The sequence below is a fragment of the Pelophylax lessonae genome (genome assembly GCF_965119305.1).
Source record: "Pelophylax lessonae genome assembly, chromosome: 9".
NCBI lineage: Eukaryota > Metazoa > Chordata > Amphibia > Anura > Ranidae > Pelophylax > Pelophylax lessonae.
The window spans coordinates 3,473,404-3,493,088 of NC_138776.1; the positions used below are offsets into that span (position 1 = coordinate 3,473,404).

At 47.9% G+C, this 19,685-nt stretch overlaps 1 protein-coding gene across 1 annotated transcript in view; it reads right to left on the bottom strand.

Annotated features, from left to right (window-relative positions):
- PTPN6 (protein tyrosine phosphatase non-receptor type 6) overlaps positions 1-19,685 on the bottom strand; it is a 165,785-nt gene that overhangs the window by 54,163 nt on the left and 91,937 nt on the right. Inside the window, exon 4 of the mRNA XM_082267377.1 lies at positions 2,375-2,555. Coding sequence (XP_082123503.1) covers positions 2,375-2,555 — 181 coding nt within the window. The remainder of the gene's footprint in view (positions 1-2,374; positions 2,556-19,685) is intronic.

A 19,685-nucleotide genomic window follows, 5' to 3' on the forward strand; every position in this document is an offset into this window, starting at 1 on the left:
CTATAGGTGGGCCGTACATCCCCCCGGTTCGGTTCACACCAGAACTCCCGAAGCCAGCATGCACCGGTCGGTGACGTAACAAGGGTACGGTGCCACCAGGTGAGGTCACCAGTTGGCCCCGCCCCTTACCTATATAAGAACTGTCAAATGCAAAATAGGCATTCGGCAGTCATTCTTTTTTACGGACCGAGCGTTTTTTTTCTTTTTTTTTCTGGTCTGGTGGTGGCATCGGGCATCGGATCTACATCAGGGGACATTTGTTTTTTTATTTTTTTTTTTAAAAAAAGCACGGTCAAAAACTGTGTTTATGTTTTTTTTCCTATTGATGCTTTTTTTGGTGAATGAGTAGCTGTATAATGTACCCCATACTCATTCACATAAGGGGGAGCGGGATCTGTGGGCCCCCTTGTTAAAGAAGGCTTCCAGATTCCGATAAGCCCCCTGCCCACCGACCCACACAAACACCGGCCAGGGTTGTGGGGAAGAGGCCCTTGACCCCAAAGCACCTCCCCATGTTGAGGGCATGTGGCCTGGTATGGTTCAGGAGGGGGGGATGCTCGCTCCCCCCCCCCCCTTTTCTGGTCTGCCAGGCTGCATGGGTCTGGTAAGGGTCCGGTATGGTACGCTGTTTTTTCGTTTTTTGTAATTTTGGCGTGGTATCAATTGGGGGGGGGGGGGCCTTGCGTTGTTTTTTTTTATTACCTTTTTATATTGCCGTAAATATTATTATTATTTTTTTATTCAGCTGTCAGCAGGGAAATCTATTGACAGCTGATAAATCATCCGTTGTTAAGGATGCGGCGGCCGCCTTCCTGAGCCCGCTCCTTAACAACCAGGACTTAGAAATAGTGATCGACCGATATCGTTTTTTTATTGCCGATACCGATACCGGGTCTTCAGCGACCGTGCAGGCTGGTTGGCTGGGTCTCCCGGTGGGACGGGAGACCCGGGCGAGCCGCAGAAGACAGCAGGAGGGGGTACATCCCCTCCCACTGCTTGTAATGACAGCCAAGCGGCTTCTCAGCCACATCGATTGTCATTACAAGACAGCCACCCCTCGGCTATGGACGCCGGTACCGGGGTGATGCCTCTAGCTGCAGCCATCACTCCGGTACAGGCACTTTCCCAAAATATCGGCAATATCGGTAACCTCCGGGCCTGATTCCGATATATCAGGGAAAGTGCATATCGACCCTCGATATATTGGCTTTGCCGATAATCGGCCGATCCCTACTTAGGATGCACTGTGCAGGGCGCAACATTCTGCCCAGCTCCCACAAATTCGGGTGATCGCCGAACTACCGAACAGGCAAGGTTAGGGCCGAACTTTTGCTAGCAGTTAATATAAATATGTAATTTTTAAATGATTTTGGCCTCTGACAACACAGCAGAACTTAGGATAGGTGAGGATGGAGCAATACTTGGGACCTGTCCGATGCCCTGTGTGCACAGTGCTGATAGCAAACATTCTGGCAGGAGGATTGAGCAGAAAGATGATCTCATCGAGCAATTGCTGCTCCTTGATTGTCCTTTCATAGGCTTGGGGTGGGGAGGTGACATTAATGTGTTGCCTAAAGTAGAACTTCACCCAAAAGGTTAGGTTCCACTTTTTTACACCCCCCCCCTCCCTCCTCTGCTACATTTGGCACTTTTTTGGGGGGTACCTGGTTTTTGGCAGGTACCTGCTCCTACTTCCAGTCAGATCGCCGCCCCACTTACATTCACCACCAATACAAGGGGGAAATCTTCAACTAAACACCAATATAAGGGGTCTCGTTTATGCTGGTCAGCTTTAGATCTAGCTGATTTCCGATAAGGGCTCAGCGCTCTTCCATAGGAGGTTGTAGAGCAGGGTTTCTCAACCAGGGTTCAGTGGAACCCTAGGGTTCCTCCTGAGGTTGCTAGGGTTTTTTTTCCTGAGGTTGCTAGGGGTTCCTCCTGAGGTTGCTAGGGGTTCCTCCTGAGGATGCTAGGGGTTCCTCCTGAGGTTGCTAGGGGTTCCTCCTTAAGGATGCTAGGGGTTCCTCCTGAGGTTGCTAGAGGTTCCTTGAGCAATGGGCAGTTTCTGCCTCTCAGATAAGTTCCCAATGACACCATTGTTCCTTTTAGCTATCTGTAAGGGGGTAATTCTTCCCAATGATGAGAAGAGTAAGGAGCATTCTTCCCACTGACTGTCACACTAATGTGTCATGAGTTGTAGATTTTTTATTTTTAGCAGGGGTTCCCCGAGACCAGAAATTTATTTCAAGGGTTCCTCTGTGTGGAAAAGGTTGAGAAAGGCTGCCGCTGTTGTAGAGCATCAAACAGCCCTAATTTCTAAGTGGAAACAGTTGACCTCCTTTCGTGAGAACCTCTTTAAGATGGAAAGTCTTACCTCACATAAGATCTTGATATGTGTCACTCGAGGCTTTCCATCCTTCATGTCTGCGGTAAGGACAGAGATGACAAAATCTCCAGGTTTACTGCGGCTCTCTCGGACCAGGAAAGTCCATGGTTCTCCCTTCTCCTGGAGTAGTTTCTCTGCATCCGGCCCCGAGAGATAACCATGGTACCAGCTGTGGGCAGAAAGGACACACATATGGTCATGTTGGTGGTGGGAGGTAGTTACAGGAAACAGCAGTAGGCAGCTAGTAGGGTGCTCGTAGGTTACGTCACGGAAGGTCAGGTACACCATTGACGGTCAATGAATCCACATTTATGCCTGCATGGAATAATAACCCGAGCAAAAAAGTTGTGTTCCATGTACACTGCTCAAAAAATAAATGAAAGGAACACTTTATAATCAGAGTATAGCATCAAGTCATTTTAAACTCCTGGGATATTGATCTGGTCAGTTAAGTAGCAGAGGGGGTTGTTAATGAAATTAAGGGCAACAATGAGACAACCTCCAAAACAGGAATGGTTTTACAAGTGGAGGCCACTGACATTTTTTTCCCTACTCATCTTTTCTGATTGTTTTTCACTAGTTTTGCATTTGGCTGGGGTCAGTATCACTACTGGTAGTATGAGGCCATACCTGGACCCTATAGAGGGGGTCAGTGTCCCTACTGGTAGCATGAGGCCATACCTGGACCCTATAGAGGGGGTCAGTGTCACTACTGGTAGCATGAGGCCATACCTGGACCCTATAGAGGGGGTCAGTGTCACTACTGGTAGCATGAGGCCATACCTGGACCCTATAGAGGGGGTCAGTGTCACTACTGGTAATATGAGGCCATACCTGGACCCTATAGAGGGGGTCGGTGTCACTACTGGTAGCATGAGGCCATACCTGGACCCTATAGAGGGGGTCAGTATCACTACTGGTAGTATGAGGCCATACCTGGACCCTATAGAGGGGGTCAGTGTCACTACTGGTAGCATGAGGCCATACCTGGACCCTATAGAGGGGGTCAGTGTCACTACTGGTAATATGAGGCCATACCTGGACCCTATAGAGGGGGTCGGTGTCACTACTGGTAGCATGAGGCCATACCTGGACCCTATAGAGGGGGTCAGTATCACTACTGGTAGTATGAGGCCATACCTGGACCCTATAGAGGGGGTCAGTGTCACTACTGGTAGTATGAGGCCATACCTGGATCCTATAGAAGGGGTCAGTGTCACTACTGGTAGTATGAGGCCATACCTGGACCCTATAGAGGGGGTCAGTATCACTACTGGTAGTATGAGGCCATACCTGGACCCTATAGAGGGGGTCAGTGTCACTACTGGTAGTATGAGGCCATACCTGGACCCTATAGAAGAGGTCAGTGTCACTACTGGTAGTATGAGGCCATACCTGGACCCTATAGAGGGGGTCGGTGTCACTACTGATAGTATGAGGCCATACCTGGACCCTATAGAAGGGGTCAGTGTCACTACTGGTAGTATGAGGCCATACCTGGACCCTATAGAGGGGGTCAGTGTCACTACTGGTAGCATGAGGCCATACCTGGACCCTATAGAGGGGGTCAGTGTCACTACTGGTAGCATGAGACCATACCTGGACCCTATAGAGGGGGTCAGTGTCACTACTGGTAGCATGAGGCCATACCTGGACCCTATAGAGGGGGTCAGTGTCACTACTGGTAGCATGAGACCATACCTGGACCCTATAGAGGGGGTCAGTGTCACTACTGGTAGCATGAGGCCATACCTGGACCCTATAGAGGGGGTCAGTGTCACTACTGGTAGCATGAGACCATACCTGGACCCTATAGAGGGGGTCAGTGTCACTACTGGTAGTATGAGGCCATACCTGGACCCTATAGAGGTTGCACAGGCAGTCAAACTCCTCCAGGATGGAACATCAATACGTACCATTGGCAGAAGGTTTGCTGTGTCTTCCTGCATAGTCTCAAGAGCATGGAGAAGATTCCAGGAGACAGGCAGTTACTCTAGGAGAGCTGGACAGGGCCATAGACGGTCCCATCAGAAGGACCGGTGAGCACTGCAAGAGCCTTACAAAATGACCTCCAGCAGGCCACTGGTGTGAATGTCTCTGACCAAACAATCATAAACAAACTTCATGAGGGTGGCCTGAGGCAAGTGCTCACTGCCCAGCACCATTATAATTTTCATTTCCATCAAATGATGTGGCATCCTTTCCTTCCTAACACTTTCCCCAGTCCATACGGTATAGATCCTAACACACTACCCAGTCCATACCGGTATAGATCCTAACACACTACCCAGTCCATACCGGTATAGATCCTAACACATTACCCAATCCATACCAGTATAGGTCCTAACGCATTACCCAGTCCATACCAGTATAGATCCTAACACATTACCCAGTCCATACCAGTATAGATCCCAAAACATTACCCAGTCCATACCAGTATAGATCCTAACACATTACCCAGTCCATACCAGTATAGATATCCAGCATGAGATTTTTCCCCATAGAGATCTGATGTGTTCCTCTCATTTTATTGAGCCCTCATACCATGACCTCCTCTGTGTAGCCGTAAAAGCAATTTGTCTAAAAAAAAAAGTGGACCAACAGTTTCCAGTGCCAACATTTTAGGAAGATTTTTAATAAATTCCCCAAGCAGAGTCATAAAACGCAAATTAATTCAGCTCTGCATTTATTAATACATACGGTAATGAAATCTGTTTTTAAAGAAGAACTCCGGCCTTCCCTTTAGTCTTGCAGAGTTGTACAGGCTCCCTCCATTCCTGTATTGAAATCGCTGACTCTGATTTAGACGCGTCATTTGCTTTGTTTCTCAGACAAAATTTTAATTTTCGGAGATCCGAATTTGCATAAAAATGAATAGCAATGAATGCGAAAAAAAAGTTATAAGGAAGGGGAACCCAAAACCAAATTTTTTTTTTACCACATCCCTCCTACATGTAAAAATCTCCTTTTTTTTTTTTTTTTCTTTTTGCTATAAAATTACTAAGAACCCCAAAACATTATATAGATTTTTTTTATCAGAGACCCTATAGAATAAAATGGTGGGTGTTGCAAATGGTTATGTCGCATGGTATTTGCGCAGCGTTTTTTCAAACGCAATTTTTTTTGGGGAAAAAAAACACTATTATGAATTAAAAAAAACAGAACAGTAAAGTTAGCCGAATTTATTTGTATAATGTGAAAGATGATGTTACGCCGAGTAAATAGATACCTAACATGTCATGCTTTAACCACTTCTGGACCGGAAGGATTTCCCCCCTTAATGACCGGGCCATTTTTGGCGATTCGGCACTGCGTTACTTTAACTGACAACTGCGCGGTCGTGCGACGCTGTACCCTGATAAAATTGACGTCCTTTTTTCCCACAAACAGAAATTTCTTTTGGTGGTATTTGATCACCTGTGTGATTTTTATTTTTTGCGCTATAAACAAAAAAAGAGCGACAATTCTGGAAAAAAAATATATATATTTTTTTTTTACTTTCTGCTATATAACATTCCCAATAAAAAAAAAAATTAAAAATCAAATGTTTTCATCATTTTAGGCCAATTTTTAATCTGCTACATATTTCTTAGGGTCATAGTCAGCATTTGTCTTCCTCCAAACACAGTCAGCTGAGGTGATGCCAAAGAGCTCAATTTTGGTTTCATCTTACAACAGCGCTTTCTCCCAATCCTTCTCTGAATCATTTATGCCTTGTTTCCACTGAGTGGTACGGTACGGTTCGGTTCAGTGCGGTACGGTTCGGAACGGTACACCTTGCGTTTCCACTGAGTGGTACGGTACGGTTCGGTTCAGTGCGGTACGGCTCGGAACGGTACACCTTGCATTTCCACTGAGTGGTACGGTGCGGTTAGGTTCAGTGCGATACGGTTCGGAACGGTACACCTTGCGTTTCCACTGAGTGGTACGGTGCGGTTAGGTTCAGTGCGGTACGGTTCGGAGTGGTACACATTGCGTTTCCACTGCCAATAGTACCCTTTCATGATAGGCGTGGTGTAGCCAGAAAGCAGTGATCGACGATTCTCTGTCAACCAATCAAAGTTCTGCAGAGTGTAGCTCCACCCTGTTGGTACGGTACTAATGTGCTTGGTACCCCAACGAAAGGGTCCCAAAAAAGTTGTACGGTACGGTTCAGAATCAGGGTACCATTCACAATGGAAACTGCAAAAATTGCGTACCGTACCGAACCGTACCGCTCAGTGGAAACAAGCTATTAGATGTTCATCGGTATGACTGTACATGTGTCTTTATGAAGAGGGGGACTCGCCGTGTTTGGAGGAAGGTACAGACCGACTTTGCCGCATTGAGAGGCCAATGGACGGGGCCATGTATTGTAAAATCTTGGATGAGAACCTTCTTCCCTCAGCCAGAACACTGAAGATGGGTCATGGATGGGTCTTCCAGAATGACAATGACCCAAAACATACCGCCAAGGCAACAGGAGTGGCTCAAAAAGAAGCATATTAGGGTCCAGGAGTGGCCTAGTCAGTCTCCAGACCCTAATCCTATAGAAAGTTTATGGAGGGAGATAAAACTTCGAGTTGCCAAGAGACAGCCAAGAAACCTTAAGGATTTAGAGAAGATCTGTAAAGAAGAGTGGACCAAAATCCCTCCTGAGATGTGTGGAAACCTGGTCACCAACTACAAGAAACGTCTGACCTCTGTGCTTGCCAACAAGGGTTTCTCCACCAACTACTAAGTCATGTTTTGCTTGAGGATCAAATCCCTCCTGAGATGTGTGCAAACCTGGTAACCAACTACAAGAAACGTCTGACCTCTGTGCTTCCAACAAGGGTTTCTCCACCAACTACTAAGGGGATCAAATACTTATTTTACTCACTGAGCTGCAACTCCATTTATAACATTTGTATCATGTGTGATTTCTGGATTTTTGGTTGATATTCTGTCTCTATCATATAAAATACACCGATGATAAAAATTATACACCCGCCATTTCTTTGTAAGTGGGAAAACTTACACAATCTGCAGGGATCAAATCATTCTTTTCCACATTGTATAAGTGAATCTCAAGTCAGCTGTTAACTTATTCACTTTGCTGTGAATGAAAGGTTAAAGATTAGATTCAAGAGTTTACGTTAAGACTAATGGTTATCATTAGGGGCTAGATTAACGCTCAGTCTTGGCTTTTGGTGTTTTGTTACAGGTTAGCTGTCTTGGGTTAGTTTGAGGCTACGTGTCGTGCCTTGGGGTTAATCTGAGGTCTGTAATCAGGGGTTAGGTTTACGTTAACAGGAAATTGTGGAGTGCGATGCATTGAGTGAGATCATTTGAAGTTCCTGTGTTATCAAGTAGTTTGTCAGGTGTGACATTTCTTGGTGTGCCAAAAATAACCACTGAAAAAAGGTGGTCTGAAATGAGCATCTTTTCTCCTCTCACTTCAAGGCCACTTGCTTGGGTACCTTTAATTTTGTAGCAAAAATTGGTTGAGCACTGAGCATAAACCGTGTTCTTGATGTTCAGACGCACTCCAAAAGCTGCTACCCAGTCTAGAAGAACATTATCTTTCCAGGCACCCCCAACAACGCTCTACCAAAGTCTTTCTCAACCTTTGTATTTATAGAAAGCCTCAGAACAATTTTCAGGTCTTGGGGAACCCCTGCTAAAATAAAATGAATCGGGGTTCAGTGGGAATAATGCCCCTTACATTGGTAATCAGTGGAAAGAATGAAGCCCTTACATTGGTTGTCATTGTGAAGAATGCCCTCCTAAGAGTTGTGGTCAGAATGTCCCCCTTATATTGGTGGTCAGTAGGAGGAATGCCTCCGTTATGATGGTGGTCACAATGTCACCTCTCCAGTGGTGGTCACTAAAAAGAATGCCCCATTTACATTAGTGGTCATTGTGAAGAATGTCTTTTTCCCAGTGGTGGTCAGACTGTCCCCCTTATATTGGTGGTCAGTAGGAGGAATGCCTCCGTTATGATGGTGGTCAAAATGTCACCTCTCCAGTGGTGGTCACTAAAAAGAATGCCCCATTTACATTAGTAAGAAAGGAGAGAGCGGCGCCAGCTTAGTATAGTACAAGTTTATTTAACACTGTTAAAATTGGTGACTCACTGTCCGAGGTTGGGTGAGACCGGTACACAAAGACTGTTAGGGTCATCCATCTTCCTCTTCCAGGATAGTGGTCATAGGAGAAGGTGGTGAGGTTCCAGAGGTATAGCCGAGCCGCTGTGGGGCTGCTAGTTGTCACTGGCCGCGGTGGAGCATGCACAACAGGGCTCCGGCTGCCGACTTCTGATCCCTGATGACATCACTTCCTGGCAGGAGAAAAATAGGGGTTGCCTGACGAAGGAGCACAGATGCTCCGAACGCGTGCAACCCCTATTTTTCTCCTGCCAGGAAGTGATGTCATCAGGGATCAGAAGTCGGCAGCCGGAGCCCTGTTGTGCATGCTCCGCCGCGGCCAGTGACAACTAGCAGCCCCACAGCGGCTCGGCTATACCTCTGGAACCTCACCACCTTCTCCTATGACCACTATCCTGGAAGAGGAAGATGGATGACCCTAACAGTCTTTGTGTACCGGTCTCACCCAACCTTGGAAAGTGAGTCACCAATTTTAACAGTGTTAAATAAACTTGTACTATACTAAGCTGGCGCCGCTCTCTCCTTTCTTGCATCTCTCAGGGCTTCTCCACGCTTCAGCCGGCTGCCGCGGACTATAGCTTCCCTACAGTACCAAACTTTGTTCCCCCCCCCCACGCAGCCCCATAACCCCCCCCCCTCCCATCCACCCACATTCCTTGTACCACCTTGGGATATTAGAAGAGCGCCATGACACCCCCCACTTCCATTTACATTAGTGGTTGTGACGGTATTCACCATCACTGGGATTTAAAGACAGATAAGTAATGGTTTGGATTGCTTCATATTTGCCAGCAATATCTCCATATAGAAATATTAAGATTTATTCCCATTTGCCATGAAATCTGTAATTCCTAAATGCTGTGTATATTACATATCTTTCAATGTCAGACAGGTTTTCCTTTTGTTTGTGTATTGGGAATGTGGATTGCCCTGTCTCATTGTAAGTGCTAATGACCTCCCATTGTTCTGTGTCTGGCTATTGTGTACATTGATTGCCCCCTGGGGGCTTCTGTCTCATTGCACATGGCAGTCCTTCTGGTCAAGCTATCTGACCAATCCCTGCTGACTAATTTTCAAGTCCTCATTTGCATGGCTAAGGAGGACCTGAAGGAGACCACAGGTACTTTACAATTGACCAATAGGAAAGCGGTTGTTGGGGGCGGGATGTTCCAAATTCTGTATATAAGTCTTGTTCAATAAAGTTGTTTTGAGTTCCTTCACCTCAATCTAGAGTTCTGTCTCTCTTATTGGGGGAATCTGCTGCAAGGGATTGCTATGTCCTCCATACTCCCTTGGATAATCACTGACCTCTTGTAAGAGCTTGTGTAAGAGCTTGTTCGTGCTGCACTCTCTGGGGAAAGAGAGGTTCACCCACAGGAACCTGGAGCCTTGTCATAGGTCCAGAGTGGGTAGGAGATTGCGAGACCCTAACCAAGCTGCGGCGGTTCGTGGGGTCTGAAGTGGTTACGGTGTCTGGTGGAGTGCTTGGAGCCTTGGAAAGCACTAGGAGCATCTGTCAACGGAGGTACCCGGTCCGGGGTGCCCTGTTCCGTTACAGTGGTCATTGTGAAGAATGTCTTTTTCACAGTGGTGGTCAGACTGTCCCCCTTATATTGTTGGTCAGCAGAACGAATACCCTCCTTACAGTGGTAGTTGAAATGCCACCCTCACAATGATGGTCAATGGAAAAAAGGCCCTCCTTACATTGGTGGTCATTGTGAAGAATGCCTTCTTTATAATGGTGGTCAAAATGCCAACTTTACTGTGGGTGTCTGTGGAAAGAACACTGTTCTTATAGTGAGGGTCAGTGGAAAGAACACCCTACTTACAGTGGTGGTCATCAGGGGCAGACCGGCAACTTTTGGCCCAGGGGGCAAGTACAAACCAGAGGCCCATGGTGCAATGACTCGGCCTCCTCCCACTCTCCTTTTTTCCGTCCTCCTCCTGACCCCTATTCCAGGCTGAAGCCCTGCTCCAGGTACTCTCTACTCACCGGCTGAATCCGGGTTCCGCACCTGGCCAGCAGGAGGTGGTTTGGGGGAGCTGGGACAGCTCGATCTGGGCAGGCTGGCGGAGGAGAGTCTCTAGTGGGGCATGGAACTGGCCTCTGCTCAGACACAGTTTACACCATCCATGCTAGGGATGGGTAGGCCTGCGCTCTGTCCTTGTCTTCAACCTGCACTCAGTAGGTCAGTGGCGGGGACTTTTTACTTCTCTTCACCAGGAATCCTTTAGGCATGTCTGTGGCAGAAGCAGTGCAGCCTTTTTACAGGGCATCAGAGCAGCCTAGGGGCTGATTGCCCCCCTGTTACCTGGCCCAGTCCTCCCCAGGTGGTCATTGTGAAGAATGCCTTCTTTACAGTGGTGGTCAAAATACCACCTTTATGGTGGGGGTCTGTGGAAATAATGGCCTCCTTACATTGGTGGTCATTGTAAAGAATGCCCTCCTTACAGTGGAGGTCAGTGGAAAGAATGTCCTTCCTAAATTGGTGGTCATTGTAAGAAAGGTCTTCTTTACAGTGGTAGTAAAAATGCAACCTTTACAGCGGGGGGTCAGCAGAAAGCATGCCCTCCTTACGTTGGCGGTCATTGTGAAGAAGCTCTTATTCACACAGTGGTCAGATGGCTCCATTTACAGTATATTCATGGTCAGTAGGAAGAATTACCCCCTTCCAGTAGTGGTCTAAAGGCTACCCTTACAGTGGGGGGTCTGTAGAAAGAGAATGAATTCCTTATATTGGTGGTCATTGTAAAGCCTGTCCTCCTTACAGTAGTGGTCAGTGGGAAGAATGCTATCCCTACAGTGGTGGCCAGAGTTTCACCTTCACAATGGGTGTCAAAAGAAAGAATGTCCTCCTTACATTGGTGGTCATTGTGAAGATTACCTTCTTTACAGTGGAGGTAAAAAAGCCACCTTTACATTGAGTGTCAGTGAAAAGAATGCCCTCCTTACATTGGTGGTCATTGTATAGAACGCCCTCCTTATAGCTGAGGTCAGTGGAAAGAATGCCCTCCTTACGTTGGTGGTCATTGTATAGAACGCCCTCCTTATAGCTGAGGTCAGTGGAAAGAATGCCCTCCTTACGTTGGTGGTCATTGTATAGAAAGCCCTCCTTATAGCTGAGGTCAGTGGAAAGAATGCCCTCCTTACGTTGGTGGTCATTGTATAGAAAGCCCTCCTTATAGCTGAGGTCAGTGGAAAGAATGTCCTCTTTACGTTGGTGATCTTTGTGAAAAATGCCTTATTTACAGTGGTGGTCAGAATACCACCTCTACAGTGGGGGTCTGGGGAAAGAATGTCTTTCTTACAGTGGTCGTCATTGTGAAAAATGCCTTTTTTACAGTGGTGGATAAAATGCAAGTTTTACAGTGGGCGTCAGTGGCAAGAATACCCTCCTTATATTGGTGGTCATTGTGAAGAAGCTCTTCTTTACAGTTGTGGTCAGACTGCTCCATTTATACTATATTTGTGGTCAGTAGGCAGAATGTCACTTACAGTGTGGTCAGAAGGCTACCCTTACAGTGGGGGGTCTGTAGAAAGAATGCTTTCCTTACATTTGTAGTCATTGTAAAGCATGCCCTCCTTACAGTGGTGGTCTGTGGGAAGAATGCTACCCCTACAGTGGTGGCCAGAGTGTCACCCTTAAAGACAACTAAAAAGATCATCAGGGTCATGCTGCTGGCTCTAGCAAGTGGCATTGGACACAAAACTATGTAGGAACCTATCAGAAGGGAGGTCAATCAGGCACAACCCATGGAACCCCTAGCAACCTCTGGAGGAACCCTAGGGTTTTACAGGGATAATGGTTGAGAATGGCTACTCTACCATCACTGTCAGTGGCCTCACTGCTTCCTGTAAAGCAGTCATGTCCAAAGTCCGGCCCGCGGGCCAGTTGCGGCCCGTCCTTTAGTTTTATACAGCCCCCTGAGCTGTATGGGGAATGTAGTGCCTACTGCCGCCGTTCTGCATTGTTCTTCAGAAAAGGGTGGACCCGGGGCGCAGAGCAGTGCGCCCTGAGCCCACCCATTGTGTGACAATAGCGAATGAATATTTGCTATTGTCACACGGATCCTCCTCCTGATCCTCCTTCTGGCCAATCAGGAAGCGGGTCCGAGACCCATTTCCTGATTGGCCGAAAGGCAAACAATTGCCATTGGCCAAGGAGGAGGAGGAGGACTCGGGAGACACGGAGGATTGAGGAGAAGCTGCCGCTGCATCAGGTAAGTGCACGCTGTGGGCACTCTACATTGAAGGTGGCACGCTGTGGGCACTCTGCATTTAAGGGGGCATGCTGTGGGCACTCTGCATTTACGAGGGGCACGCTGTGGGCACTCTGCATTTAGGAGGGACACGCTGTGGGCACTCTGCATTTAGGAGGGACACGCTGTGGGCACTCTGCATTTACGAGGGGCACGCTGTGGGCACTCTGCATTTAAGGGGCACGCTGTGGGCACTCTGCATTTAAGGGGGCACGCTGTGGGCACTCTGCATTGAAAGGGAGCACGCTGTGGGCACTCTGCATTGAAAGGGAGCACGCTGTGGGCACTCTGCATTGAAAGGGGGCACGCTGTGGGCACTCTGTATTGAAAGGGGGCACGCTGTGGTCACACTACATTTAAGTGGGCATGCTGTGGGCACTCTGCAATTAAGGGGGCACGCTGTGGGCACTCTGCATTGAAAGGGGGCATGCTGTGGTCACTCTGGCGAGGGCGTGTTTAGGGGCGGAGTAGGGTAGGGTTTGGGTGGGGCAATAAGTGGCGAGTAACTCTTAAGGCCTCTTAAGAGTAACTGTTAGGCCTGGCTAGTAGCTCATGACTTGAAATTTTGAGCCCTGTATATGTATATACATATATATATACATATATATATATATATATATATATATATATATATATATATATATATATATATATATGTGTGTATGTATATGTATGTATTTAATTTTAATGGTTCAAATTTCAGGCAAAATGGTCGGCCCTCACGCATGTTCACTTCATCAAATCTGGCCCTCTTTGAAAAAAGTTTGGACACCACTGCTAAAGGAAGGTCAAAGGAACCCCTAGCAACCTCTGGAGGAACCCTAGGGTTCTATGGGAATAATGGTTGAGAATGGCTACTCTACCGTCACTGCCAGTGGCCTCACTGCTTCCTAGAAAGGGCCTTCAAACTTTGTAGAACAGAGCGGGTCCTCTTTAACAAGTACTGTGCTCTCTCCATGGCTCACACCAATGCACTCTCTGCTACTCCAACATGATGTAGCACCCTCCTAGGTAGGTGCTAGAAGACAGAGTATCGTTTTTGGGTCTTTCTGCAGAGAGATTGCCAGGTAAATTTATATTGCTCTCTGCCTACTAGAGAGCAGGATCTATTAGTGAGGTCTGCTCATGGTGCTCAGGTGCGGCTCAGTTTGTCTGAAGTGTTTCACACTGGTCCAATAGGGAGGAATATTGGACAGTGGGAGGAAACCTGACAAATGAGTGCACAGGCATTTACTACAGCCCTGGTGATTGGGACAGGAAAGAGCCTCGTTGCACGCTGGGATACTGTATAAATGCCAAGGGCATATGTGCTCGAGGTCTTTCAGCTGTAGAGCGGGGTCCCAGAGGAAGGGGACGGCTACTCCTCCTCTGTAGAAGCTGGGTGGTCGACCTGAGGGCCTGAGAGTTAGAAAGAAGATGAACTCAGAGGTCCTGCAGAGCTGATGGGAAGAGACACTCTGGAAAGGATCGGATTCTGCCTACAGTGAGTACAGATCTGTGTCATAGGGCCTGACCTGAGATGGCCACCCCCTTCTGCTAGAAGAGTCAGTGGACGGGTGTCAGTCAAGGGGATGCTAGAGAGTGTCCTGAAGATAATCTGTTGCATCAAGTCTGCTGCTATAGAGAGCAAGAGGACTTAATTCCTCCATACAAGTGGCAGTATTGTCAAAGCAGTGTGTCTCCTTCCACAAATAACCTGGTGAGGCCAAGTGAGAGTTGTCCTTATCTACAGTGAATAGTTCAAGTTGGAGTATCCCACTATTCCCTTCTTCCATCCAAGTTCTACAATAAATATAAAACCAAAACTCCTGGACTGTTTATTGAGTAACGAGCCACTGGGAGTAAGGAGGGATGAATGAACTGTCCCTTAGGGACTATCTGCAGGTAATCGGAGGAGACCCAAGAAGTCATCACACAGCCGGCCCTATGGGGACAGTGCTACAATACCCAGAATTTTCTATCCTGGATTTACTGCTCCTTCAGCTCAGTTTGAGGCTCTTCCATGGAATCTCTTGCTGCCTTTGGTCACTCTCAAGATCCACAACAGCACAGCTAAACGGGGTTACAGCATCAAATCAGCAGGGAAATTCCACCTCTCCTCCAGTATATCGGGAATGAACTTCATACACAGTCAAAGAGTTTAAAACAAAAATATACAAGTGAAGTTTAATTTTAAAACAAAGTAAAAAATGATTAGAGTCTCCAGCTCTAGCATGCCTGACATGTTTCACCTATTGACTTCATCAGAGGCTCGTGTCCACCAGGTGGCACTCTGTAAGAGCACAATTGGAACCCAGTGGAAATTTGCACCACCAGGAAATCATCTGAAGGTCGATAAGCTGCATGCAAAGCAAGATACATAAACTGCACACAACAGGCAACAGCACAAAAGCTGAAAGCAAATAAAAAAGACTAAATATAGAACGAAGGTATTAAACCCCCGAGGAATGACCGTAAATGACCGTAAATGACCAGCTGTTCCACTACGTGGCTGAAGTGTATGGGAAGAGTCCCACTATTTGTCCTGCCTGGAGACCCTCGTCTCTAGAAGTGAAAGTCATGGGAAATGCAAACTTTTACCAATATCACCAGAACTAGAGGTGAGGGGAAAATGAAGACACTTCCCCGAGTGACAGCTCTAAAGCTCACCACACATGTAAGATCTACCGACAACTCTGTACGGGTCAGACCTATGTATGAGACCTTCTCATTTACTAGTACTGGGCCATAGCATTCCCAATACCTTTACCCCCCAGATCACCCCAATACCTGCACCTTCACCCCCCAGATCACCCCAATTCCTGCACCTTCACCCCCCAGATCACCCCAATTCCTGTACCTTCACCCCCCAGATCACCCCAATTCCTGTACCTTCACCCCCCAGATCACCCCAATTCCTGCACCTTCACCCCCCAGATCACCCCAATTCCTGCACCTTCACCCCCCAGATCACCCCAATTCCTGCACCTTCACCCCCCAGATCACCCCAATTCCTGTACCTTCACCCCCCAGATCACCCCAATTCCTGCACCTTCACCCCCCAGATCACCCCAATTCCTGTACCTTCACCCCCCAGATCACCCCAATTCCTGCACCTTCACCCCCCAGATCACCCCAATTCCTGTACCTTCACCCCCCAGATCACCCCAATAACTGCACCTTCATCCCCCAGATCACCCCAATTTCTGCACCTTCACCCCCCAGATCACCCCAATTCCCGCACCTTTACCCCCCAGATCACCCCAATTCCTGCACCTTCACCCCCCAGATCACCCCAATTCCTGCACCTTCATCCCCCAGATCACCCCAATTCCTGCACCTTCATCCCCCAGATCACCCCAATTTCTGCACCTTCACCCCCCAGATCACCCCAATTCCTGCACCTTCACCCCCCAGATCACCCCAATTCCTGCACCTTCACCCCCCAGATCACCCCAATTCCTGCACCTTCACCCCCCAGATCACCCCAATTCCTGCGCCTTCAGCCCGCAGATCACCCCAATTCCTGCACCTTCACCCCCCAGATCACCTCAATTCCTTTACCCCCCAGATCAACCAATTTTTCCTGCACCTTCACCCCTCAGATCACACCAATTCCTGCACCTTAACTTCCCCGATCACCCTGATTCCTGCACCATAACTTCCCCGATCACCCCAATTTCTGCACCTTCACCCCCCAGATCAACCTATTTTTCCTGTACCTTCACCCCTTAGATCAACCCGCTTCCTGCACCTTCATGCCCCAGATCACCTCAATTTCTGCACCTATACCCCCCAGATCACCCCAATTCCTGCACCTTTACCCCCCAGATCAACCGATTTTTTCCTGCACCTTCACCCCCCAGATAGCCCCAATTCCTGCACCTTCACCCCCTAGATCAACCCAATTCCTGCACCTTAACTTCCCTGATCACCCCAATTCCTGCACCTTCACCCCCAGGTCACCCCAATACCTGAACCTTCACCCCCTAGGTCACCCAATTCCTGAACCTTCACCCCCAGGTCACCCCAATTCCTGCACCTTCACCCCCAGGTCATCCCAATTCCTGCACCTTCACCCCCAGGTCATCCCAATTCCTGAACCTTCACCCCCAGGTCACCCCAATTCCTGCACCTTCACACCTCAGATTCCCAAAAGACAAAGAAGACGGTATATATAATGGTCTTCTTTGTCTTTTTTCCCCCCTCTTTTCATTTATTTATTTTTTTTTTTCACATTTTCATTCACGTTTCTTTCATCACACTTGGGACCACTCCTTTCTCAAATGTACCCCTTTCTATGTGGTTATTTCTCTTTTCCATATATATTCATCTTAGGAGTACTGGACCCTATTTTTGGATCGGCTCCTATTCCTTACCAGCATAGGTTCTTCCACCTAACCACTCGTTAGCCCTGTCCTCTGGATGGACTAGGATTCATATAGATTTATTTTGGGTAATCTTTATGTAGAGCAACAATTCTTTTTTTCAGATCCTCAGAGAGTTCTTTGCCATGAGGTTCCATGTTGAACTCCCAGTGACCAGTATGAGAGAGTGAGAGCGATAACACCAAATTTAACACACCTGCTCCCCATTCACACCTGAGACCTTGTAACACTAACGAGTCACATGACACCGGGGAGGGAAAATGGCTAATTGGGCCCAATTTGGACATTGTCACTTAGGGGTGTACTCACTTTTGTTGCCAGCGGTTTAGACATTAATGGCTGTGTGTTGAGTTGTTTTGAGGGGACAGTAAATTTACACTGTTATACAAGCTGTACACTCACTACTTTACATTGTAGCAAAGTGTCATTTCTTCAGTGTTGTCACATGAAAAGATAGAATAAAATATTTTAAAAAATGTGAGGGGTGTACTTACTTCTGTGAGATACTGTGTATATAAATATACGTTGTATATATTGTCACAAATAATCCCAGTTTCCTATGATTGTCAGCTCCATCTAGTGGCCACAATGCCCTAGTATGTTTTTTTTTTTTTTTTTTTGTAAAAGATGGACTGTCTGTGCCTTCAAAGTTTTTACAGTTGGATTGCACTTTGCACTTTTTTTATTTACTGTACATATTTATGGTTGACCACCTCTTCCACCAATGGCTTTCTTCTTCTCACTCTTCCATAAAGGGCAGATTTGTGGAGCGCACGACTAATAGTTGTCCTGTGGACAGATTCTCCCACCTGAGCTGTGGATCTCTGCAGCTCCTCCAGAGTTCCCATGGGCCTCTTGGCTGCTTCTCTGATAAATGCTCTCCTTGCCCGGCCGGTCAGTTTAGGTGGACGGCCATGTCTTGGTAGGGGCCCGGCCGGTAAGTTTAGGTGGACGGCCATGTCTTGGTAGGGGCCCAGCCGGTCAGTTTAGGTGGACGGCCATGTCTTGGTAGGGGCCCGGCCGGTCAGTTTAGGTGGACGGCCATGTCTTAGTAGGGGCCCGGCCGGTCAGTTTAGGTGGACGGCCATGTCTTGGCAGGGGCCCAGCCGGTCAGTTTAGGTGGACGGCCATGTCTTGGTAGGGGCCCGGCCGGTCAGTTTAGGTGGACGGCCATGTCTTGGCAGGGGCCCAGCCGGTCAGTTTAGGTGGACGGCCATGTCTTGGTAGGGGCCCGGCCGGTCAGTTTAGGTGGACGGCCATGTCTTGGTAGGGGCCCGGCCGGTCAGTTTAGGTGGACGGCCATGTCTTGGTAGGGTTGCCCGGCCGGTCAGTTTAGGTGGACGGCCATGTCTTGGTAGGGTTGCAGTTGTGCCATACTCTTTCCATTTTCCCATGATGGATTGAACAGCGCTCCGTGAGATGGTCAAAGCTTGGGAGATTTTTTATAACCTAACCCTGCTTTACACTTCTCCACAACTTTATCCCTGACCTGTCTGGGGGGTTTCTTGGCCTTCATGATGCTGTTTGTTCACTAAGGTTCTCTAACAAACCTCTGAGGGCTTCACAGAACAGCTGTATTTATACTGAGATTAAATGACACACAGGGGGACTCTATTTACTAATTAGGTGACTTCTGAAGGCAATTGGTTTCATTGGATACTTTGATGTCATAGGGGGACTCTGACATGTAGAGGACCTCTTATGTGATGGGGACCTTTGACATGAAGGGGGGGGGGGCTCTGATGTGATAAGGAGCTCTCACTTTCATGTCATGAGGGGAAATGTAGACATGTAGGGGGACCTCTTATATCATGAGGACCTTCTAGGTCATGGGGGGGCCCTGACTCTGTGATGGAGGAGACTCTGTGGTGATTGGGGGCCTCTGATGTGATGGAGGGACTATGATGTCATGGGAGTACTCTGATGTAAAGGGGGAGCTCTGATGTGAAGGGGGAACCTCTGATGTGACAAGGGGGCTCTCATGTAAAGGGGGAGCCCTGATGTGATAAGGGGGCTCTAATGTTATGGGGGACCTCTGATGTGATAAGGGGGCACTGATGTAAAGGGGGGGAGCCCCGATGTGATAAGGGGGCTTTGATGTGATGGGGGACCTCTAATGCGATAAGGAGGACCTCTAATGTGATAAGGGGCTCTGATGTAAAGGGGGGACCTCTGATGTGATGGGGGGGACCTCTAATGTGATAAGGGGGCTCTGATGTAAAGGGGGAGCTCTGATGTAATAAGGGGGCTCTGATGTGAAGGGGGGGACCTCTGATGTGAGAAGGGGGCTCTGATGTGATATGGGGGCACTGATGTAAAGGGGGGGAGCCCCGATGTGATAAGGGGGCTCTGATGTGATGGGGGACCTCTAATGCGATGGGGGGACTATAATGTCATGGGGATACTCTGATGTAAAGGGAGGGAGCTCTGATGTGATAAGGGTGCTCCGATGTGATAAGGGGGCTCTGATGTGATTATGGGACCTCTGATGTGATGGAGGGACTATGATGTCATGGGAATATACTGTGATGTAAAGGGGGGCTC